Consider the following 19,082-nt stretch of genomic DNA (forward strand, 5'->3'; position numbering starts at 1 on the left):
AAATATGCACCCAACTCCTAAAGGTGACTTCTGATCAAGACAATCTTAAGATTGAAAGGTGGATTTATAGTCCAAAGTGTGGTGATATGGACGAACACCAATGACTTGGGCTTTGCCAAAGATATTAATAACCTCAGTGAATTTGTGGACAGAGGAAATTATTCGCAATAAATTCAGCTGTTTCTCAACTCAGGCCTACTCTCATTTGGCCAAAGTATGCCACAGAGCTTTGATTCCACTTGCTATTGTGTGCTTTCATAAGCTAGGGTTTGCAACACTTTGCCACCAAAACAAAACACTCAAAACTGATTGGAGGTCAAGCCTGACATGTATGTTGTCATAACAAAATCACTCAAAACTTTCTCCTGCTCCTGTAAGTCAAACTTGAAGTCTTCACAGTGAAAGTTGGCAATAAGCTGAACTGAAGTTCAAGGTTTGCTTTGCTTAGAAATGTTTGTTTTATTTCCCTTTAATCATAAAGCAGGTATTAGTCTTTGTATTAAAAATAAGTGAGAGAGGCAGAGGTTTTCAAAGAATGTCATATTTTCTGTGCGTACATAGAAAAGAATGTGTAATCAATATCTAACATCATAAAAATAAATTCTATCTAAATTTTTGTGCATATGTATAGGTACTTTTTTTTCTGTAGCCTCGTAGCTTTCAGACTCTCAAAGAGGTCTATAATTCAAAAGCCTTGGGGGAAGAAAAACCCATTCCTCTGATTTAGATGTTGACTTCATGGAACACACACAATCATCTCACAACAGTTCAAGAATTGCATGGAAGAAAATCAAACCACAACACTTCGAAGAAAATATAGATAAATACTTAACACATTTCAAATCCAAACTATAGACAGAGAAGGTCATGTTTCCCTGGCCACTAGGGGACCAATCAGCTACTACCCCTTGCTATAACACCCAACAGAGGTCAAAAACTATTACACTAGACAATTGTAATCATAATCTCTCCATTGTAAAAACAATACCTCCAGTATATGTACATTTATTTACATTTATTAATCAATTGGGTGTATGCACTCATCTATTAATATCTTATGTATCTTATAAAACATATACTTTAAAAGGCTGAGATAAAGTTAACTACAAGTTTTTAAGGTTTCTTCATGCACCCTCGCAGGTGTGCACCTCCCCACTCTGGGGGCCACGGTTCTACACTGTGGTGGCTAAACAGGGAGGGACGGCCACCACTTCCACAGCCGAGTCCAGTCTGCTCCCCAGTTGTACCTCCTTCACATCTGCAAGCTGTCTGGATCACAACACACTGTTTTACTGCCTTCACAGCACTTATCATTATGGGAAGTCACCTCCTTACGTATGTGTTTACTTGTTTATTTCCCCCCACCCTCACTAGACTATAAACTCCATGAGAGCCATGATCTTGCCTGTCTAAGAACAGAAGACTTCTACGTGTATTGTTATAATTCCTCTGCCGTGAGACCAGGGCTTGGTACATAGTAGGTGCTCATTATATACTTATTGTATAATAAGTGTATACAGTTGCTCCCCCGCTCAAATTCCATCTCTTTCCCCCTGCTTGATCCTCCATTCTCCTAGCAGCAACAGGATAGGACCCCTGACCCCCTGTAGAAAGCAAACAATACCCTATGCTACTTCTTAGCACAGCTTCTCCACCGCCAGTAGAGGGTGAGCCACTGAGGACAATTTTTCCCTTCATATAAAACACAGGCCCACAATCTCATATCCAGAACATACAATATATATATATATTATATATATAAATAATATGTATATTTACAGTATTTCTAAAGGCGTTTCTTTCTTTTTTTTTTTTTAAATCATCTGTTTGTCAGCTGAACCACCATTTTCACACAAAGGCTATCCTTCTCAGCCGAGATATGCTGATCTTAGAGCTCCTATGCCGGATGGGAGAAGAGAAAGGTGGGCAGGTACCTGATGGTTTTCCACACATCGAAGCCATCCAGAGGCTTGGTGCCCTTGGTGCTGCCCCCGGCCAGCCTCACCAGGGTGGGCAGCCAGTCGGAAATGTGGATGAGCTCCCGATTCTTCACGCCCTTCTGTTTCAGCAAGGGGCTGGCCACGAAGCCCACGCCGCGCACGCCTCCTTCCCACAGGCTCCACTTTCTTCCTCGCAGGGGCCAGTTATTGCCCCCCGCCAAAGTCTGCCCTCCATTATCTGAAACACAATCAGGTCACGGCGTGAGGACGAGGTTAACTATGAGACATGTTTAAGAACATAAGACTTCTATGTGTGTTGTTATTAAATGGTGCTTAAGAATTAAAATAGAAAATTTCTCTTCAGCCTTTCCTGCACCAACTACCTTCTCCCCACCCAACACGACTCTCCATCACACACAGACATGACCAGAGTGTGGCGCGGCTTCTGTCTGACACAAGACCTTTACATCCTCCGTGGGTAGGGCCACTGAAAAACAAGTCCCCGGAGGATAACAGCACAGAGCCCTGCACTGACCAATGACCAGGGTGCAAATGTATGTGTACAAATGCATGTAACACGGGAGAACGAATCCAGGTAGGTGGAGCCCCTCCCGGTACATGAAAAGATGCCTCTGAGTAAGTTTCACTTAGGAACTTAAAGCTCCTAACAAGTGGGGATAGCGAGCCTTTTTATTTTCCTCCTGGAAAAATTTTCTAACATTTAAACTGGTAACGAAATTAATATTCTGCTCCCTGGTGATCTGAACTCTTTTGTAAGTGTGAAAGTTAAGACTTCACCAGTGGGATGAATGTCTGTGTACGCAGAGCAGTCAGGTGAAAAATTAACTGCAAGAAAAATCCCTCCCCTCTTGATAGGATGGCAGGACAAAGCTTCATCATGCGCTGTGTGCCTGAGAAGAGGTTTCTCTTCCAGACAACCAAGGGAATGGAGGACGGTGGTAAAGACAGAGAAGTTACGAGAGTGATGTAAGTTAAGTATCTTACCAGATGGGTGGGGCTCAGAGTTAGAAACTAAGACTGAAGAAAGTAAAAAGTCATATTTCTTAAATACTGAGGTTGTAGAATCATATTATCTCCAAAAGTACCCATACACTTGGTTGACTTCAGAGACATGTTTTGAAAATAATGCTTATTTCAATGTATATTATACTCCAATTAAATGTCTTTTAAAAGCCACTGTTATCCAAATGAACCACAGGAGGGCAGTATGACAGATCTGCTCTATAGAATGCCATGTATAAAAAAATCTGACACAGAAATCAAGATCTGTCAAAAAAAATTTTTAAATAAATAAATTTTAAAAAAGAAAAAAAAAATCTGTCAAACCCACAGGATGCAGGCGGACAGAAAGAGAAGCAACATCTGTTAAGCACCTAGTCCACACCAGGCCCCGCTTTAATTTCACATTATCACAGAATCTGGAGTCCACATTATCACAGAATCTGGAGTCCAGCAGACCTGGAACTGAAGCCTGATGCCAGCCACTCACTAGCGGTGTGAGCCTCATCTTTAACGTAGAGGTAACAACCCCTATCTCATTCATGTATTACGGTGGGAATTCAGTGACACCATTTATGATCATTGTTTCGCTGGGGACCTGGCACAATCTATGTGCTCAATAAACAGCAGCTAATATTTACAACAATACAAATAGTCTAGTATTATAACTATTTTGTCATGCAAGAACAAGAGAGAGAGAGAGAGAGATGTGAAAATGCCAAACAGCTAATAAGTGGCAAAGCTAGGATTCAAACAAGGTCTGTGCGACTCCCCAGGCGCCATCTGCACCCAGAGCGCCCTGCTCCTGATGTCCCTGGTGTAAAGTGGGTTTTATATCTGCGGGCACATAAAGCCTCACTTCCCTGGGAAAAAGATAAGCACAGTCAAACCCAGCCAAGTGTACACTCTTTCTATGATACAGCAGATGAAGAGGTGTCTCGAGGTGATGGTAATTCCCTTTAGAGGAGCCTCTGTCGTGGTGGGTAAGAAAGTCCAGACTCTACTGCCAAGGAGACTTCTCATCAAGCCCTTACCACACCAGACCTTCGGTTCTTCTCTGCTTCCTGAAGGGGAGGGAGAGGGTCTTGAGCTACACTAGATGAAGGTACCAGTTCCTCAACACACGGGTGGGGGACAATCGGTCTTATCATTTGCTATCAGACTTACAAGAACATTTTCTGAAACCTCACATCTCTTCTGGACAAAAACTCAAGGCCCAAAGAGTCATCCAAGCCTCTTTATTAAATACACATTCTATTTCACATAAGCATGTTCAAAACAGGGGGCACCATCTCTAGATAAAGGGAACTCCTCCAGGCTCTTCGTATTTCACTGAGTATCAGTCACCAGTAACCAATTAATCAATCAAAACTTAAAAGAAGGTGCTATTCATGTGATACAAAAATACCCTGTAGAGAAATGTTTGCTCTCCACCTGTGACATCAAGAATGGCAGAGACAGTACTACTATTTCCCTCAGTTGTCTGGGTTGCTATGAACGATACTGGCTCAATGCTTGTAGAAGATGTCTGCTGTCTCCATTTTAAATAGATATGCCTCTTTGAAGTATTATGTAATGTCTCTTTCAGTTCCACATATTAGTGCTTAAGACAAAAATGTTGGATGATGATGGTGGTAGAAATAAGAGTGGAGGTGATGGGGATAAGGGCGGGCTGGGTCTGGAATCTGATTCTAGGAGCAGCCCCTGAGGTATGACTCAGGAAGGAAAATACTCTGGGCTGTAAAGAGAACTTGGCCACTGCTGCTACTGTAGGAGCTGGAAGGTGTTTCCGCATCTTATTTGGGAGGTGTCAGTGTAGTGAGTGTGACTGTTTTTGCCATCAGCTTCTATGGTGTTTTTCCCATTAGCAACGATAAGCAATTCTCTCATCGGTTATCAATGTGGCTTCCTCCATCATTTTTTAAAGAGCTCTCCAGAGAGAAAGCACTGTTAATTAACACACCTGCAACTCATTCTCTTGGGCTCCCCAGTCACAAAGCCAACTGCAGAATCCACAGCATGAAGGGGGCCATTCAGCTTTGCCAGGTGGTACCTGGCCGATGGTCACCACTTATCAGCAAAAAATCCAGAGACTTCAAGGCCTCTGAGGAATAGGGTGCTAACCATCAGTTCCAGTACAGCCTCCCAGGTATTTCAAAGAGCTGCACATAAATCTGATCAGAGTAATAGCAAGAATAAAATCAGCTCATTTGAAACAAGGTAGAAAGGGGGTTTCCTATGTTGTTCACTCAAGCCTGACATAAACTAAAACTCAGAAAGACAATGGAACCATCATCATTTCAAACACATTTCTTTTCATTTTCTCTCCTAATTTTCTATTGGGCAAAAGTCATTTTTTTTTGTTCTTGCTAAGAATTAATTTTCAAGAGATACTTCTCTAGTTTCATTTCCTGACTGACCTATGAAAAAACTTCCAAATCAAAATAAGATGACTCCAACTGGTAAAGGAAGCTAGGAAACTTTTTTTTCAGGGAAATAGTTTTTCAGCGATGTTTTTGGCAGAGAGAAAACCTAATTATAAAATCTTTGCTGTCTAGAAAAGAAATGTCAAAATAAAACAAATGTTGTCATCTACAGCTGGTAAATCTCACTTTATTATTCATTACTGAACAAAAATAGCTGTCAAAAAGTCATGGAAAAACATCGGTTAGCCAAAGATCTGAGCAAATGCATTAAGTATATGACAATGAAGCCCCACTCGTATCCAGCTGATAAAAATTAAGATGGAACCATGACAACAACCTTAGACTTTAGGACTCCTCCCCTAACAGTGCGATGTTGTGGCTTGGCTGTGGAAGGCTGCCCTGAACCTTCAGTGTACCTCTCCATCTTCCTGCCCCACCGGATCCTTCAACCCTGGTTTACCCAAGGCAGCCTCCTCACTCTGACTTGGGGATCCAGGAAAGAAAAGCCAGGAAGGTTCCAGCAGCCTTGCACTGGGGCCTACACTTCCTTCTGAACAGGGCCACCCACGGGAGTGTGACAGATGAGTAGGCAAGAGGATTTCAAACACCAAGAAGTCTCTTAGTCCAATAAAAGGTTTTGTTACTGATGGTTGATTCTTTTAGGCTATTTTTTTTAAATGACTCAAATGCAGATTAGAGAGTTAATGCACGTCTTAGCAGTCATCTAAAGGGTTATGTAAATTCAGTCTTCTCCTCCTAAAAGGCTCTGGAGAAAGTATCTACCCAGACACTCAATTTACAATCTGATGTTCTCTTTCCCTCCTGTTCTATATTCAATGCCTCCACTTGGGCCAAGTCTATTTTTAAAATGGGTTTCCAATCCACCTCCCCCTTTCTCTAGCCCCATTGCCTTGGGTCTGGCACTCCTCTTACCTGGACTCTTGGGGTAACTCACAGAACGCTTCACACTGCTGTCAGAGGCATCTCTGCGAAGCCCCAAACCAACCAGGCCACATGTGTATTTAAAGACCTCTAACTGCTTCCCAATCAGGAAAATGCTCAAACTTTAGTCCAACACACAGAATCCTTCACACATGGCTCCAACCTACTTTTGGGGCATCAACTCCTGCCCTTCCCCATAAACTGTGCCCTGTGCTTCAGTCACGGAGGACACACTTCCTGTTGTTAGAATACAGTGTGCTGACTTTGCCTTTGTACATGTTGGTTCTGTTGCCTAAAATGCCCTCCCTGTCTTTCCTGCCTGACTTAAATGGCACATCGCTGTTTTCACTTACTCCCCCAGTCTTTGTCTCTCCTCTGTCCTTCTGCACTTTATAATTTCTACTTTTCTATCACACTTATTTCTTTTCTATCACACTTATTTCTGCATGGTATTTATTAGTTGTTCATGGTTTGTTTTTTCCAAGAACTCTGGCTCTCTAGGACAAGAACAGGTCTCATTCTTCTTTGCATTCCCAGGACCTCGTATAGGACCTGTCAAAGAGAAGGGCTCCCAAATTGGAGGGAAAGGTGGGGGACAAACAAGTGAATGGAAAAAAGACCACCAAAAATGGAGACTGAAGGCATGAAAAATTAACTCTGATGACTGCATAGCGTTTTCTGAGCCTTCATCCAACTGCTCCATGACCTTGACTTTTAGGAAGCTGTTCTGCACACAGATGCTGCTGATTTTACAGGATATTGGCAGGAGGGACTCTTGCCATGCCCATGAGGATTTAAGCAAATCAAACCCACAAATACTGGCATTGTCATTGTTTGTCCAATCTGGCACCTGATCAGTGACACTGATGTCAAAGGGGTTGCTGGAGAGCCTTTGAGGAAGCCCGTCCTGGCCTGGAGGAGAGTCCTCACTAACTTTTAACAAATCTTTCTGGAGTGACCACCATGTACCAGGGACCCTGAGTTTTGGGGAAATGACAATAAATAAGACAGACAAGGTGTGTCACACGGTGTGAGTAGAAAAAGAGATAAGATCTCCCCACTGGTGTTAAGGGGTGACTGGGCCTCTCAAAAGTGCTGGAACCAGAATGACCAGGCAGAGCCAACCACCAGCAGAAAGAAGAGAGCCCAGGCCTGGGGAGTACGAGGGCCTTATTTAATTACACATGAGATAGTGGGGTGTTCTGCATCACAGCTTCTTAAGACTAAATTAATCATACTCTTAAGAACACTCTAGTGCTAAACTTAAGGAAAACTTGAGTCAAACAATGACTAAATATAAACAAAAAGGTATCTAGCCATTTTATGACTAATATTATTTTTCTCTTTCATTCCTGATTGCTACACTTCTAGTTTTACTAGGCTGTCCTCCAGGGATGGGAGTTAAGTACTGTGAGCCTGCGCAAATTATTCTATCTCTGCACCTAAGTTTCTCATTTGAAAAATGAGGATAATAACAATACCTGTCTGAGCATAAAGCCTGGCACAGAAGTAATGCTCAATAAGTATTAGCTATTTCACTGACGATAATCACCACCAGCAGCAGCATCAGAGTATGCAGAACAGAACTGCCTCCTATCTGGGTATTTATTGAACAGATGCCAGATTTAGGCATTATAACCACACTCTAAAATGCAAGGCTCTTGTAAGAACAAAGTATTCCAAGCACACACACTTCCAGGGTGCACTCTCTTCTCTGTATGTAATTTCTTGAGCATCATAAAAACATGATGAATTATGAGGGGTTTTGCTGTTGTGACTTCTTTCTGTTTCCATGAGTTTAAATAAAGCACATTAATTATCAAAGAAAGTGGTACAATGGCCATAGCTTGTCATTCAAATTAAACTTCAGAAACGGAATCTTTATTCAGATATTTATCTGAATATTTGCAGGGGTTTTAAATGGTTTGCAGCACTCAGGGCAGATCAGTGCTCTGACCCCCAGCTGCCAGTCAGACACAATCAGACTTTACATCTTGATTAAAAGAACCAGCAAGGGGAGCGTTCCCGCTGAGCCAGCATTAGGGGGATTCTGGTGGAATGGAATTGGCAGCCAGACCCCAAATAACTGATGTAACCACCAAGAGAGCAGAAGATAAAGGAAGATGAATGCAGAGAAAGGGCAAAAGCAGGAATGAATGGGGATTAAAAAAGAAAAATGTAACACGGGGCTGTAGCAAAAGATTTCCTCATTTTAATTAGGGCTAGTGTCATTGCTTAGAATGATGAGAGTCTATCAATGGGATTTTATCTTCTCCTTTAAAACTTATTAAGGATGAAAAGACTAGAAGTCTGCTGACAGATTGAAAACATTTGGTCTCTAAAAGTTAAAATGGAACTGGGTACTAGAAAACTACCTTAATTTATTACGTATTGGTAGGCAAACAGTTGAACATTTTTCTGTCATTTAAATTATAGGTAGTCACAGGCCTTGGAGATCCTTAAATGAAAGTTTTAAGTACAAAATATTATGAGTCACTCTCACTTAGAAGGCATGGGTCATGCTAGATTTGATCTCCATATCCCGGATCTCCTCACAAGTAGCGCAGAAGCCTTGTGTTTGGAATATTTAGGGCCAAGAAAAGTACCAAATGTTTATTCAGCCCTTTCTTACAACTAAAGCCCTCCTTGCTTTTCCTGCAGTTTGATCTTGAAAGAATGCTTGATATTTTTTACTAATGAAGTTATGAATTTCAGGGCAAACTAAAATGTTTTGGCACCTTGAGGGAGTGTCATGGTTTACTCACAAATTATTTGGCTCCCCTTCCAGACTTGAAAACCCTTTAAGGTTGCCAGAAACTTTTTGCCTAGATAGCTGTTTATCTGTCAGTCATGCCAATCACAAAGTGATAGGTGAAAACAGCATCACAGAAGTGCTTTAGAGTCTGGCAAGTTCAAGGACAGCAGGAGAGAAGTGAAAATATCTTCAAGAGGTAGAAAAATCTCGTCGGCAAGTGGTGTTAGGAAAGCTGGACAGCCACATGTAAATCAGTGAAGTTGGAACACTCCCTCACACCATACACAAAAATAAACTCAAAATGGCTTACAGACTTAAATGTTAAGACAAGACACCATAAACCTCCTAGAAGAAAACATAGCCAGAACATTCTCTGACATAAATCTCAGCAATGTTCTCCAAGGGCAGTTCACCGAGGCAATAAAATAAACAAATGGGACCTAATTAAACTTGTAAGCTTTTGCACAGCAAAGGAACCCATAAACAAAACAAAAAGACAACCTATGGAATGGGAGAAAATATTTGCAAATGATGTGACTGACAAGGGGTTAATTTCCAGAATATACAAACAACTCATACAACTCAATAACAACAACAAAAAAATAAACAACCCAATCAAGAAATGGGCAGAAGACCTAAATAAACATTTCTCCAATGATGACATACGAATGGCCGATAAGCACATGAAAAAACGCTCAATATTGCTAACTATCAGAGAAATGCAAATCAAAACTACAATGAGGTATCATCTCACACTGGTCAGAATGGCCATTACTAAAAAGTCCACAAATGATACATGCTGGAGAGGATGTAGAGAAAAGGGAGTTTCCTTAACTGTTGATGGGAATGTAGTTTGGTGCAGCCATTATGGAAAACTAAAAGTAGAGGCACCATATGATCCAGCAATCCCACTCCTTGGGCATATATCTGGAAAAAAAACTCTAATTTGAAGATAAATGCACCCCAATGTTCACAGAAGCACTATTTATAATAGCCAAGACATGGAAACAACCTAAATGTCTATCAACAGATGACTGGATAAAGAAGATATAATATATATGTATACACAATGGAATACTTCTCAGCCATAAAAAAAGAATAAAATAATGCCATTTGCAGCAACATGGATAGAACTGGAGATCATCGTTCTAAGTGAAGTAAGCCAGAAAGAGAAAGAAAAATACCATATGATATCACTCATATGTGGAATCTTAGAAAAAAAGACATAAATGAATTTATTTATAAAACAAAGACAGACTCAGAGACACAGAAAACAAACTTATGGTTATCAGAGGGGGAAGGGGGTAAGGAGGGATAAATTGGGAGTTTGGGATTTGTAGATACTAAGTACTATACATAAAATAGATAAACAAGGTCCTACTGTATAGCCCAGGGAACTATATATTCAATACCTTGTAATGACTTGAAAAAGAACTGAAAAGGACTATATATAGAGAGAGTTGAATCACTATGCTGTACACCAGAAATTAACACAACATTATAAATCAACTATACCTCAATTTAAAAAAGAGAGGTAGAAAAAAGTATAATTGTGGTTGCAAAATAAGAATTGTACTAACTACTTGTATGATGAGGAAGATGGGCATTGAGGTTGATGATTTTTCGGAGAGAATGAAACTAGAGAAAGCTCACATACTCTATTTGGGCAAGCATCAAGTACTTTAGTTTGTATGCAACACAAATTAAATGTTCTGATTTAACCCTTGAAGCAGAAACAACGTTTTATTGGATCTCTACTTAATAAGTACTAAGATATGATTTTAGGGTTACTTGGAAAAACAAATAAACCAAACTGAGTGGACAGGCCATTTTGTTTCCTTAAACTTATAGAGAGCTGTATGTCAACTATATCTTAATAAAACTGTAAGAAGGAAAAAGAACAGAAAAGTGAAAACTTTCATGGCCGAAACAAACAAAATCTCAATACACCTAAATATTAGGAAGTTTGTTAAAAGAATTTCAAGTGAATGCATAATTAATAAAGAATAAGAATAAGATTCCCTTGGGAACTGCAGATGACACCTGGTCTAGCGGCAGAATGAACCAAACTCTGAGTTCTCACATTCCTGGTCCTCCTGAGCACGTGAGGCCTTCTGACCCCTTCTGACCAGGATGTACACAGTGAGAGGGAGGCGAAATCCGGTGACAGTGGCCACCCCAAGCAATGAAGACAGCACTAGCTACTAGGAGCAAGGACAGCTGAAGAAATGTGGGAAGCAGCTGGGGTCTCTGTGCCCAAAGAGAGGCAAGTGGTTAAGTAGAGGCATTTTAGCAGGAGACAAAAGGATGCTGAGAGAAAGAGGTCCAGTATCTGGGAAACTCAGTGTCTCTTTAACAGCCATGAACTGGGATTAAAAACCATGACCAAACAATCGAACAAATTAAAAAAAAGAATGCCCCCGGTGACCACAATAGGCATCACCAAGTCCCTGCAATCAGATCCTAACTAAGGGCTCACTGAGTCTCAGACACAATGCAAATAATCTGTATGAGAGCTGGCTTCCTAATTTCAGAGCAGGCTAGAATCTGCAAATCAGGAAGGTGTAGATGGCTGGTCTCTGTTGGTGGCCTAAGAATGAGGGAAGGAAAAGAAAAAATACAAATTTTTTAAGAAAAAAATATGAATTTTAGTTTTAAAACTAAGAAAGTTATTTTCCTGTTTTTCCAACATCAAGTGATCCACACGGACATCACTGTATGAAGCATAATGCAGTAACTAAAACATGAAAATGATAACCCTACACCATTAAAGACAGTAAGAAGTTCACGGTATAATTAAGGATGGCTTAGACCTAGAAAAAGCTGTATAGTCCACATTCATGTCACTGATCCACCTATATCCATACAGTGTGACCACCTCCACCGGTCACTGATCTAGCAGAGGTCACAACCAAAGGCACACAAAAACTTACTATCCTGGTATAGAGTTAAGCCTACACACAGAAGAGAGAAAAGTGATTACAGGTCAGAGTGCTTCGAGTGCCTATAACTTTACCGGAATAATGTTTTGAAACAGTAAGTCAGTGCTTTTCTCATTCCTGGCAATGCCTGTTGCCTTGTGACTTTCCTCCACCCAGGAAGTAGGCAGGGAAATGGGTGAATGGCCTCAGGGAAGGGATAGTCAGCAGACAGAATGGCTACAGGTTTAGCGCAAACAATCCCTCAGAGCCGGTTAGGGGAAGAGAGAGGAATGGAAGTGGAGACAGAGGACACGACTCTGATCCTAGGAAGGCACTCTGGGCCCTGCCCCCAGGCCGGCATCGCAGGGCAGAGGGAACAAGAGCTGCGGGTATCCAAGAGCGGAAACAACCCGTACTTCATCCCCCAGTGAAGCCTGGCAATAGAGGAAGGGACAGCAAGGGTCCCTGCATTTCCCTGTGCCCGGTGCGGTATCGCAGCAGAGGGTGGCAATGGCTGCAGGCTTAGAGGCTCTCACACCACAGTGTGGAAGAGGCTGCAGCCCCCAGGTGAATGTTTTTCTTTTGCTGTTGAGAAGAGCACAGATGTGGCAAGAGATGGTGCAAGTCTGCAGGCAAGGAGGCTGCAGCGTGCTCTTAGAGGAATGGCACACAGAGGCCAGACAAAAACGGGAGGTTTCTGCAGAGAGCTAGTGGAGATGATGTCCAGACTACACACTCCCCTCAGTTCCAATGCTTTAGCTTCCGGAGGGGAGCTAGAGATGAGACAAAGAGACCCTGAATTAACCAACATGGTCTGAATGGACTGAAAACAGGTTTCCTCCAAGCAGAGTGGGGACCCCAGCAGAACTGAGCTCATTTACAGGGGGGAGAAAAGAAGCAAGTAACACTTTTTGCACGTCTCTCTTTGTGATTGAAATCTGTGATTACTATGCCGATGTGTGAGCATTATGGCTGAATGCCCTATGTTTGATGGATATAAGAGCTTTGTTAAGTCATTTTGCAGGTGAAATAGAAAGTGAATCTGTTTTTATTGTTGTGGTTGTTTTGTTTTTATTGTGGATGTGGTAATACGTGACCCACCTATGGACTCACTCACAGATTTTACCTTTTTATACAACATCAGCTATAATGGGGATAATTCTGAATTAGGGGAAAGACAGCTTAAATCATGGATCACAAGCTTTCCAAGCCAGAAAGATACTGCAAGCCTTTCTATAACAAACATTTCATAATGCTCTTTTTACTTCCCTATAATGGAGCTCATACACAATAGTATACTTGTGTACCTAGTTTTTAAAATAACTCTAAATGTCATGTAAAGAGAAAAGGCAATTGATAATAAAATAGCATTTATTTCACATGAAAATGTGCAGGAACAGCAGAAATAGCAAAGTGGTTAGATAATTGCACGTAACATCTATGAATACATTAGGACTCAAAGGAGACTATTCTACACGAGACATACAGAAGAATGAAAAAGAGCAGGAATGAATGCTAGAATAAAATCAGAACATCTCGTTCAGAAAACAAAGAGAAGCCTAAACTTCCCAACTATGAGGCCAGCATTACTGATTCCATAACCAAAGACATTACCAAAAAAGAAAACTACAATGAACAGAGGTGCAAAAATCCTCAATAAAATTTTAGTAAATCAAATCCAAATGGTAATGCATGAGTGTGTTAGTTTTCTATGGCTGCTATAACAAATTACCACAAATTTAGCAGCTTAAACAACATAAATTTATCATCCTACAGTTCTATCAGTTAGAAGTCGTGAAGCAAGTCTCATTGGGCTAAATCAAGGTATTGGGAGGGCTGCATTTCCTCCCAAAGGCAACAGAGGAGAATCTCTTCTTAGCCATTTTCAGCTTCTAGACACTGCTAGAATTCCTTAGCTCAAGACTTCCCCTTCATCCTCAAAGTCCATAATGGCGGGTTGAGTTTTTCTCACTTTGTATTACTTTGATCTCCTCTTTGTCTCTCTCCCACTTTTAAGTGTGATTATATTTGGCCCAATCAGATAATCTTCCCATCTTAAGATCAGCTGATTGGCAACCAGTCTGCAACCTGAGTTCCCCTTTGCTGTATAATATAAGATATTCACAGGTTCATGGCTTTAGGATGTGAATGTCTTTGTGGGGGGGAGAGAAGAGGACATTACTCTGCCTACCACAATCATGATGATCAAATGAGACTTACCCCAGGATTGTAAGCAATTTTCAAACAGGAGAACAGTGTTAAAAGAATTACAATACCCAACTTCCAAGATGTCCTATAACTCTACAGTAATCAAGGTAGCATGGTATTGGAAGAGGGAGCCTAATGAAAGAACAACCCTTAAATGATTATTCGATATTTAGTAAAAGTGCCAAACAAGCCACTTGAAGAAAATGTCTTTGCAACAAATAATTCTAGAGTAATTCAATATCAAGGGGGAAAACAAGGAGGAAAAAAACCTTAACTAATCCCCACTTCACAACATACAGAAAAATTAATTGATGATGGCTTGTATTTCAACCGAATAGTAAAAACAAAACAATTAAAATATGGGTAATTGAATAGATATTTCTGCAAAGAAAGATATACAAATGGACATTATTATGAGCATGAAAAAAGGTCTAAGAAGATGTAAACCAAAACCACAAGAGATACCACTTCATATTACTAGGATGGCTATAATATAAAAGACAGACAGTGACAAGGGCTGGAGAGGATGTGGAAAACTGGGACCCTCATATGTTGCTGTGGGAATGTAACATGGCATAACTGCTTTGGAAATCGTTTGGCAGTCCCTCAAAAGTTAAACATAGAGGTACCACACAACCCAGAAATCCCACTCCTAGGTGTATATTCAACAGAAATGAAAACATATGTCCACACAAAAACTTGTGTATGAATGCTCATAGCAGCATTATTCATAATAGCCCCAAAAAGTAGAAACACTCAGTGTCAATTAATTGATGAATGGATAAAGAAAATGTGATTTATTTCCAGCAATATACAGAAAAAAAGGAATATTATTCAACAATAAAATGAAGTACTGACACATTCTACAATATTGATGAACCTTGAAAATATTATGCTAATGAAAGAAGCCAGACAAAAGGCTACATATTGTATTATTCTATTTATATGAAATGTCCAGAATAGGCAAATCTATAGAGACAGAAAGTAGATTAGTGGTTTCCAAGGGCTGGGAGGAGAAGGGAAATGCTAATGGTACCGGATTTTTTTGTGGGGGTGATGAAAAAAATTGGATAATGGTGATGATTGTACAACTCTGTGAATATATTAAAAACCACTGAATTGTACACCTTAAAAGGGCAAATTTGATGGTAATGTGAATTATATCTTAACAAAACAAAATTGTATGGAGGAAAAAAGATGGATCAAAGACCTAAATGTAAAAGCTAAAACCATAAAACTTTTATAGAAAAATGTAAGAGAATATCTTTGTGACTTAGAGGTAGGCAAAGTTCTTAAAACCAATAGGTTTTGTAATACACTTCTGTATTAAAATGGATAGCTCTATCATGGTGTAAGAGAAAGCAAAGTGACAGTATAACTTTAATGGCAGAATGAACAGTAGGAGAAAGTACAGCCCTGGTCACAGCTGGTGGGATTTCACTGCAATTCAGCATCCTGCCTGCATTTTTTGCCCTGTGGATGAGAGGTGGTTTAAGGAAGAGGCCTCCATTCAGGAAAACTCTTCCTGTTGCCCCAGGAATTGATACGATCTGCTTCATGGACACAGTCCAAGCCTGCCCACTCCATGTATATTTCAGAACACAGGCAAGGATGCACCTCAGCACAACAGATGGGACTCTTCTAGACAGGGCCTTCTAAACACCCCCCGAGTTATCAGAACCCAGAGCTTCCAGGACACGTCAGATTCTTTGTTCTTGTTTTCACCAGTCCATCCCATTGACTTGGCTTTTTAAAAAAACAATAGACCATTTCCGGAATCAATGTGTCTCTTTTTCCCTTACAGATCCGTACTTTTTATACCTCAATTTTTGATCAGAGCCTTCTGTGCTAAGCTGACCCTACAAAACATCTGCCTGGCACGTGAGACACCAAATTCTTTTTTGGAAAGCTTTTTGTGTGTGCCCAAAGAGACTGCTTCATTGTTTATTCCATTTTTGGCTTCCTGCAAGTTTAAATGTGGAATCAAGTGGAAAACGACTTCAAAATAGACAAGAGATTACATGAATCTTTCCATGTTTCATGTAGTCATGAAGATACATTAACCCTATCAGATATGAAACAGTGTGCCAGCGATGTGTTTTTTACTTTCTGATTTATGTACAGTAAAATTCACTTGTTTCGGTGTGCTGTTCTATGAATTTTGACAAATGGAGTCATATATCCAGCACAATTAAATGTGACAATAAAGGGAACCCTCACTAAATTGGAGTCAGGAGGCCAGAAGGGGACCCTCTTGCACAGTCCTCAGGTCAATTACAGGAAGACTTGTCAATAACAGACCCAACAAAAGACTCAGCAAATCCAGGCCTCAGCAGGAAAAGATGTGGTTGCATCGCTTACAGGAAATCAACCACCCCAGCAATTCAGCCAATGAAAAACCATCATCACCTTGAACTCTCACTTTTCTCCAATGGACTTTCATTCAAAACAACCCTTCCCAACTTCCTCCTTTTTTCTCTATAAAATAACATTCCCCTCCTTTGTTAGACTTGCCTATGTCTTTCGCTTTCGCTATAGCTTGTTGTCCTGAATTGCAATTCTTCACTATCCCTAAATAAATTCATTTTTGCTGGTAGTGTGCATAAACTGGATCCAGTACCCTAATAGGGTATATTTATTTGTTTATCATCTTCTCCCTGACTTGGGAACACAGGGTCTGGTTATTTTGTTCATTGCTGAATCTATAATCATAAGAACTGTGCTCAAGACAGGACACAGAACAACTCCACCACCCCAGAATCACTCCCTTGTGCTGCCCCTCTGCAGTCAAACTCTCCACCCTACCCTTAACCCCTGGCAGTCACTGTTTTATTTCTTTTCTATCTTCAAAGTTTTGCTTTTCCAAAATGTCATATAAGAAGAATCATACAGTGTATAACCTTTTGAGTCTGGCTTCTTGCAATCAGCATAATCCATCTGAGATTCATGCATGTTAATGTATGTATCAATGGTTCATTACATTGCTAAGTAATAGACCACTGTACAGATGTACCACACTTTCGTTTAGCCACTTGCTAGTTAAAGAACATTTGAGGTACTTCAGTTATGAGCAATTATCAACAAAGCTTCTGTAAACACGTGGGTATAGGTTTCTGTATAAACATGATTTCATTTCTCTTGGGTAAATCCCCACAATCAGGATTGCTGCTTTCAAGGTATTTTTCCTTCATCCTTGGTTTTCAGCGGTTTGATTACAATGTGGATATGGTTTTCTTTGGGTTCATCTGATTTTACTGAGCTCCATGAGTCTATACATGTATCTTTCACAAAATCTGTGAAGTTTTCAGACATTATTCTGTCATTTTTTCCTGCACCAATATTTTTCCTCTTCTTCTGGGACTCTAATGACATATATGTTATACCTCTCAATAGTGTTCCATAGGTCCCTCAGCTCAGCTCAATTTTTCTCCTGTCTTTCAGACTATGTAATGTCTACTGATCTGTCTTGAAGTTCACTGACCCTTTCCTCTATCATCTTCATTCTGGGCCCAGAGAGTGAATTCTTAATTTCAGGTACTGTATTTTTCAGTTTTAAATGTTTAATTTGGTTCTTTTTTTCCCCTTCTATTTCTCTGTTGAGAATTTCTATGTTTCCATTCATTCCAAGAGTTTTAAACTTTGTCTCATGGAGAATGGTTATAACCAACCCTGTGAGATTCAGACTACATATTTTGTCTCACCTGCAGACAGTGGTCGTAACATCAGTTCAGTTTTTAAAGCCTGTGCTATGATGTTTGGGTTTGCCCAGTGTGTGCACCACTCAGGGATTGGTCTGGGGCTCGGGCAGTGGTTTATAGTGAAGGTGAGTTCTCAGAGCCTTTGTGTGGCTTCTCTGGGCCTGGGTGGCACAGGTGTGGCTTGGGGCTGAGCCTGAGACTTCTGTCAGTTCACACACAGAATCAGCAGACCCCCTTCTCCAGCTCTTTACTCTTGGGGACTCCCTCATACTTTCCAGCCCCCAGGGCTCCCTTTTCTTGGTTCCTCTGGTCAGAAAGACAGGTTTCTCTCAGGTTTTAGCCCTCTAAAACCTGAGGTTGTCTTTGAGAGTAAACCAGCCAAAAAAAAAAAAAAAAAAGAGAGAGAGTAGTAAGATTCTCCCACCCTCTCTGGACTAAAGGGGCCCATTTTCCCTGGTCCTCTGGTCGGAATCTTCCCGTGGGTTTTTTTAGGAGCCCAAACTCCCACCACAAAAGCAATGCAGATCCTCAACTGAGACTGGCCTTGGGGCAGGATTAGGCGAGAGAATAGAGAGAAAATAAATAAATAAATAAAATGGGAATTTCCCTGTATTCTCCAGCGAAAGATTCCTTTCCCAAGCTTCTGGTTAGAAACAGTGGGTTTCACCTGGAGATTTGTTGCCAAGTCTGCTACAAAGTTCCACGATTCCGTCAGCCCCCTCGGGTCAAAGCCAGGAGAAAGAGGATTGAAAACAAACCACGCAAAACTCACCCTGAGTGTAAGGGACTGGTGGTGCTCTGACTTCATCCTCGTTCACCATTTGCCTGTTGTTTACTTTCCAGGTGCCCCGGGCAGTTGTTTTCTGCATTGTCCGGCAATTTTAGTTGTAATCCATGAGAGACAGGCTCTAGGTGGCTGCCCCAAATAGCCCAGCACCAGAAAGATATGCTCATGACTTTAACGCGAATAGGCCAACAGGATCTATGATATCTAGTCTTGGTTTTTGTTTCACTTTTTCTTTTGCTGTTTTGTATCTACCTTTGCCAGAATTAATACAGAAGCAGAATGCATGACACCGCATGTCAGGTAACAATAAAAAAGAATGATTATTTGAAGGCCTTAATTAAGCACCTGCTCGGCACCCACACCTGCTGTCAGCACTGTGGGAAAA

At 40.8% G+C, this 19,082-nt stretch overlaps 1 protein-coding gene across 1 annotated transcript in view; it reads right to left on the reverse strand.

Moving 5' to 3' along the window:
- The window catches only part of ARSB (arylsulfatase B), a 143,943-nt gene that overhangs the window by 74,003 nt on the left and 50,858 nt on the right, over positions 1-19,082 (reverse strand). Inside the window, exon 5 of the mRNA XM_074360155.1 lies at positions 1,935-2,178. Coding sequence (XP_074216256.1) covers positions 1,935-2,178 — 244 coding nt within the window. The remainder of the gene's footprint in view (positions 1-1,934; positions 2,179-19,082) is intronic.

This window comes from Camelus bactrianus, chromosome 3 (genome assembly GCF_048773025.1).
Source record: "Camelus bactrianus isolate YW-2024 breed Bactrian camel chromosome 3, ASM4877302v1, whole genome shotgun sequence".
Classification (NCBI taxonomy): domain Eukaryota; kingdom Metazoa; phylum Chordata; class Mammalia; order Artiodactyla; family Camelidae; genus Camelus; species Camelus bactrianus.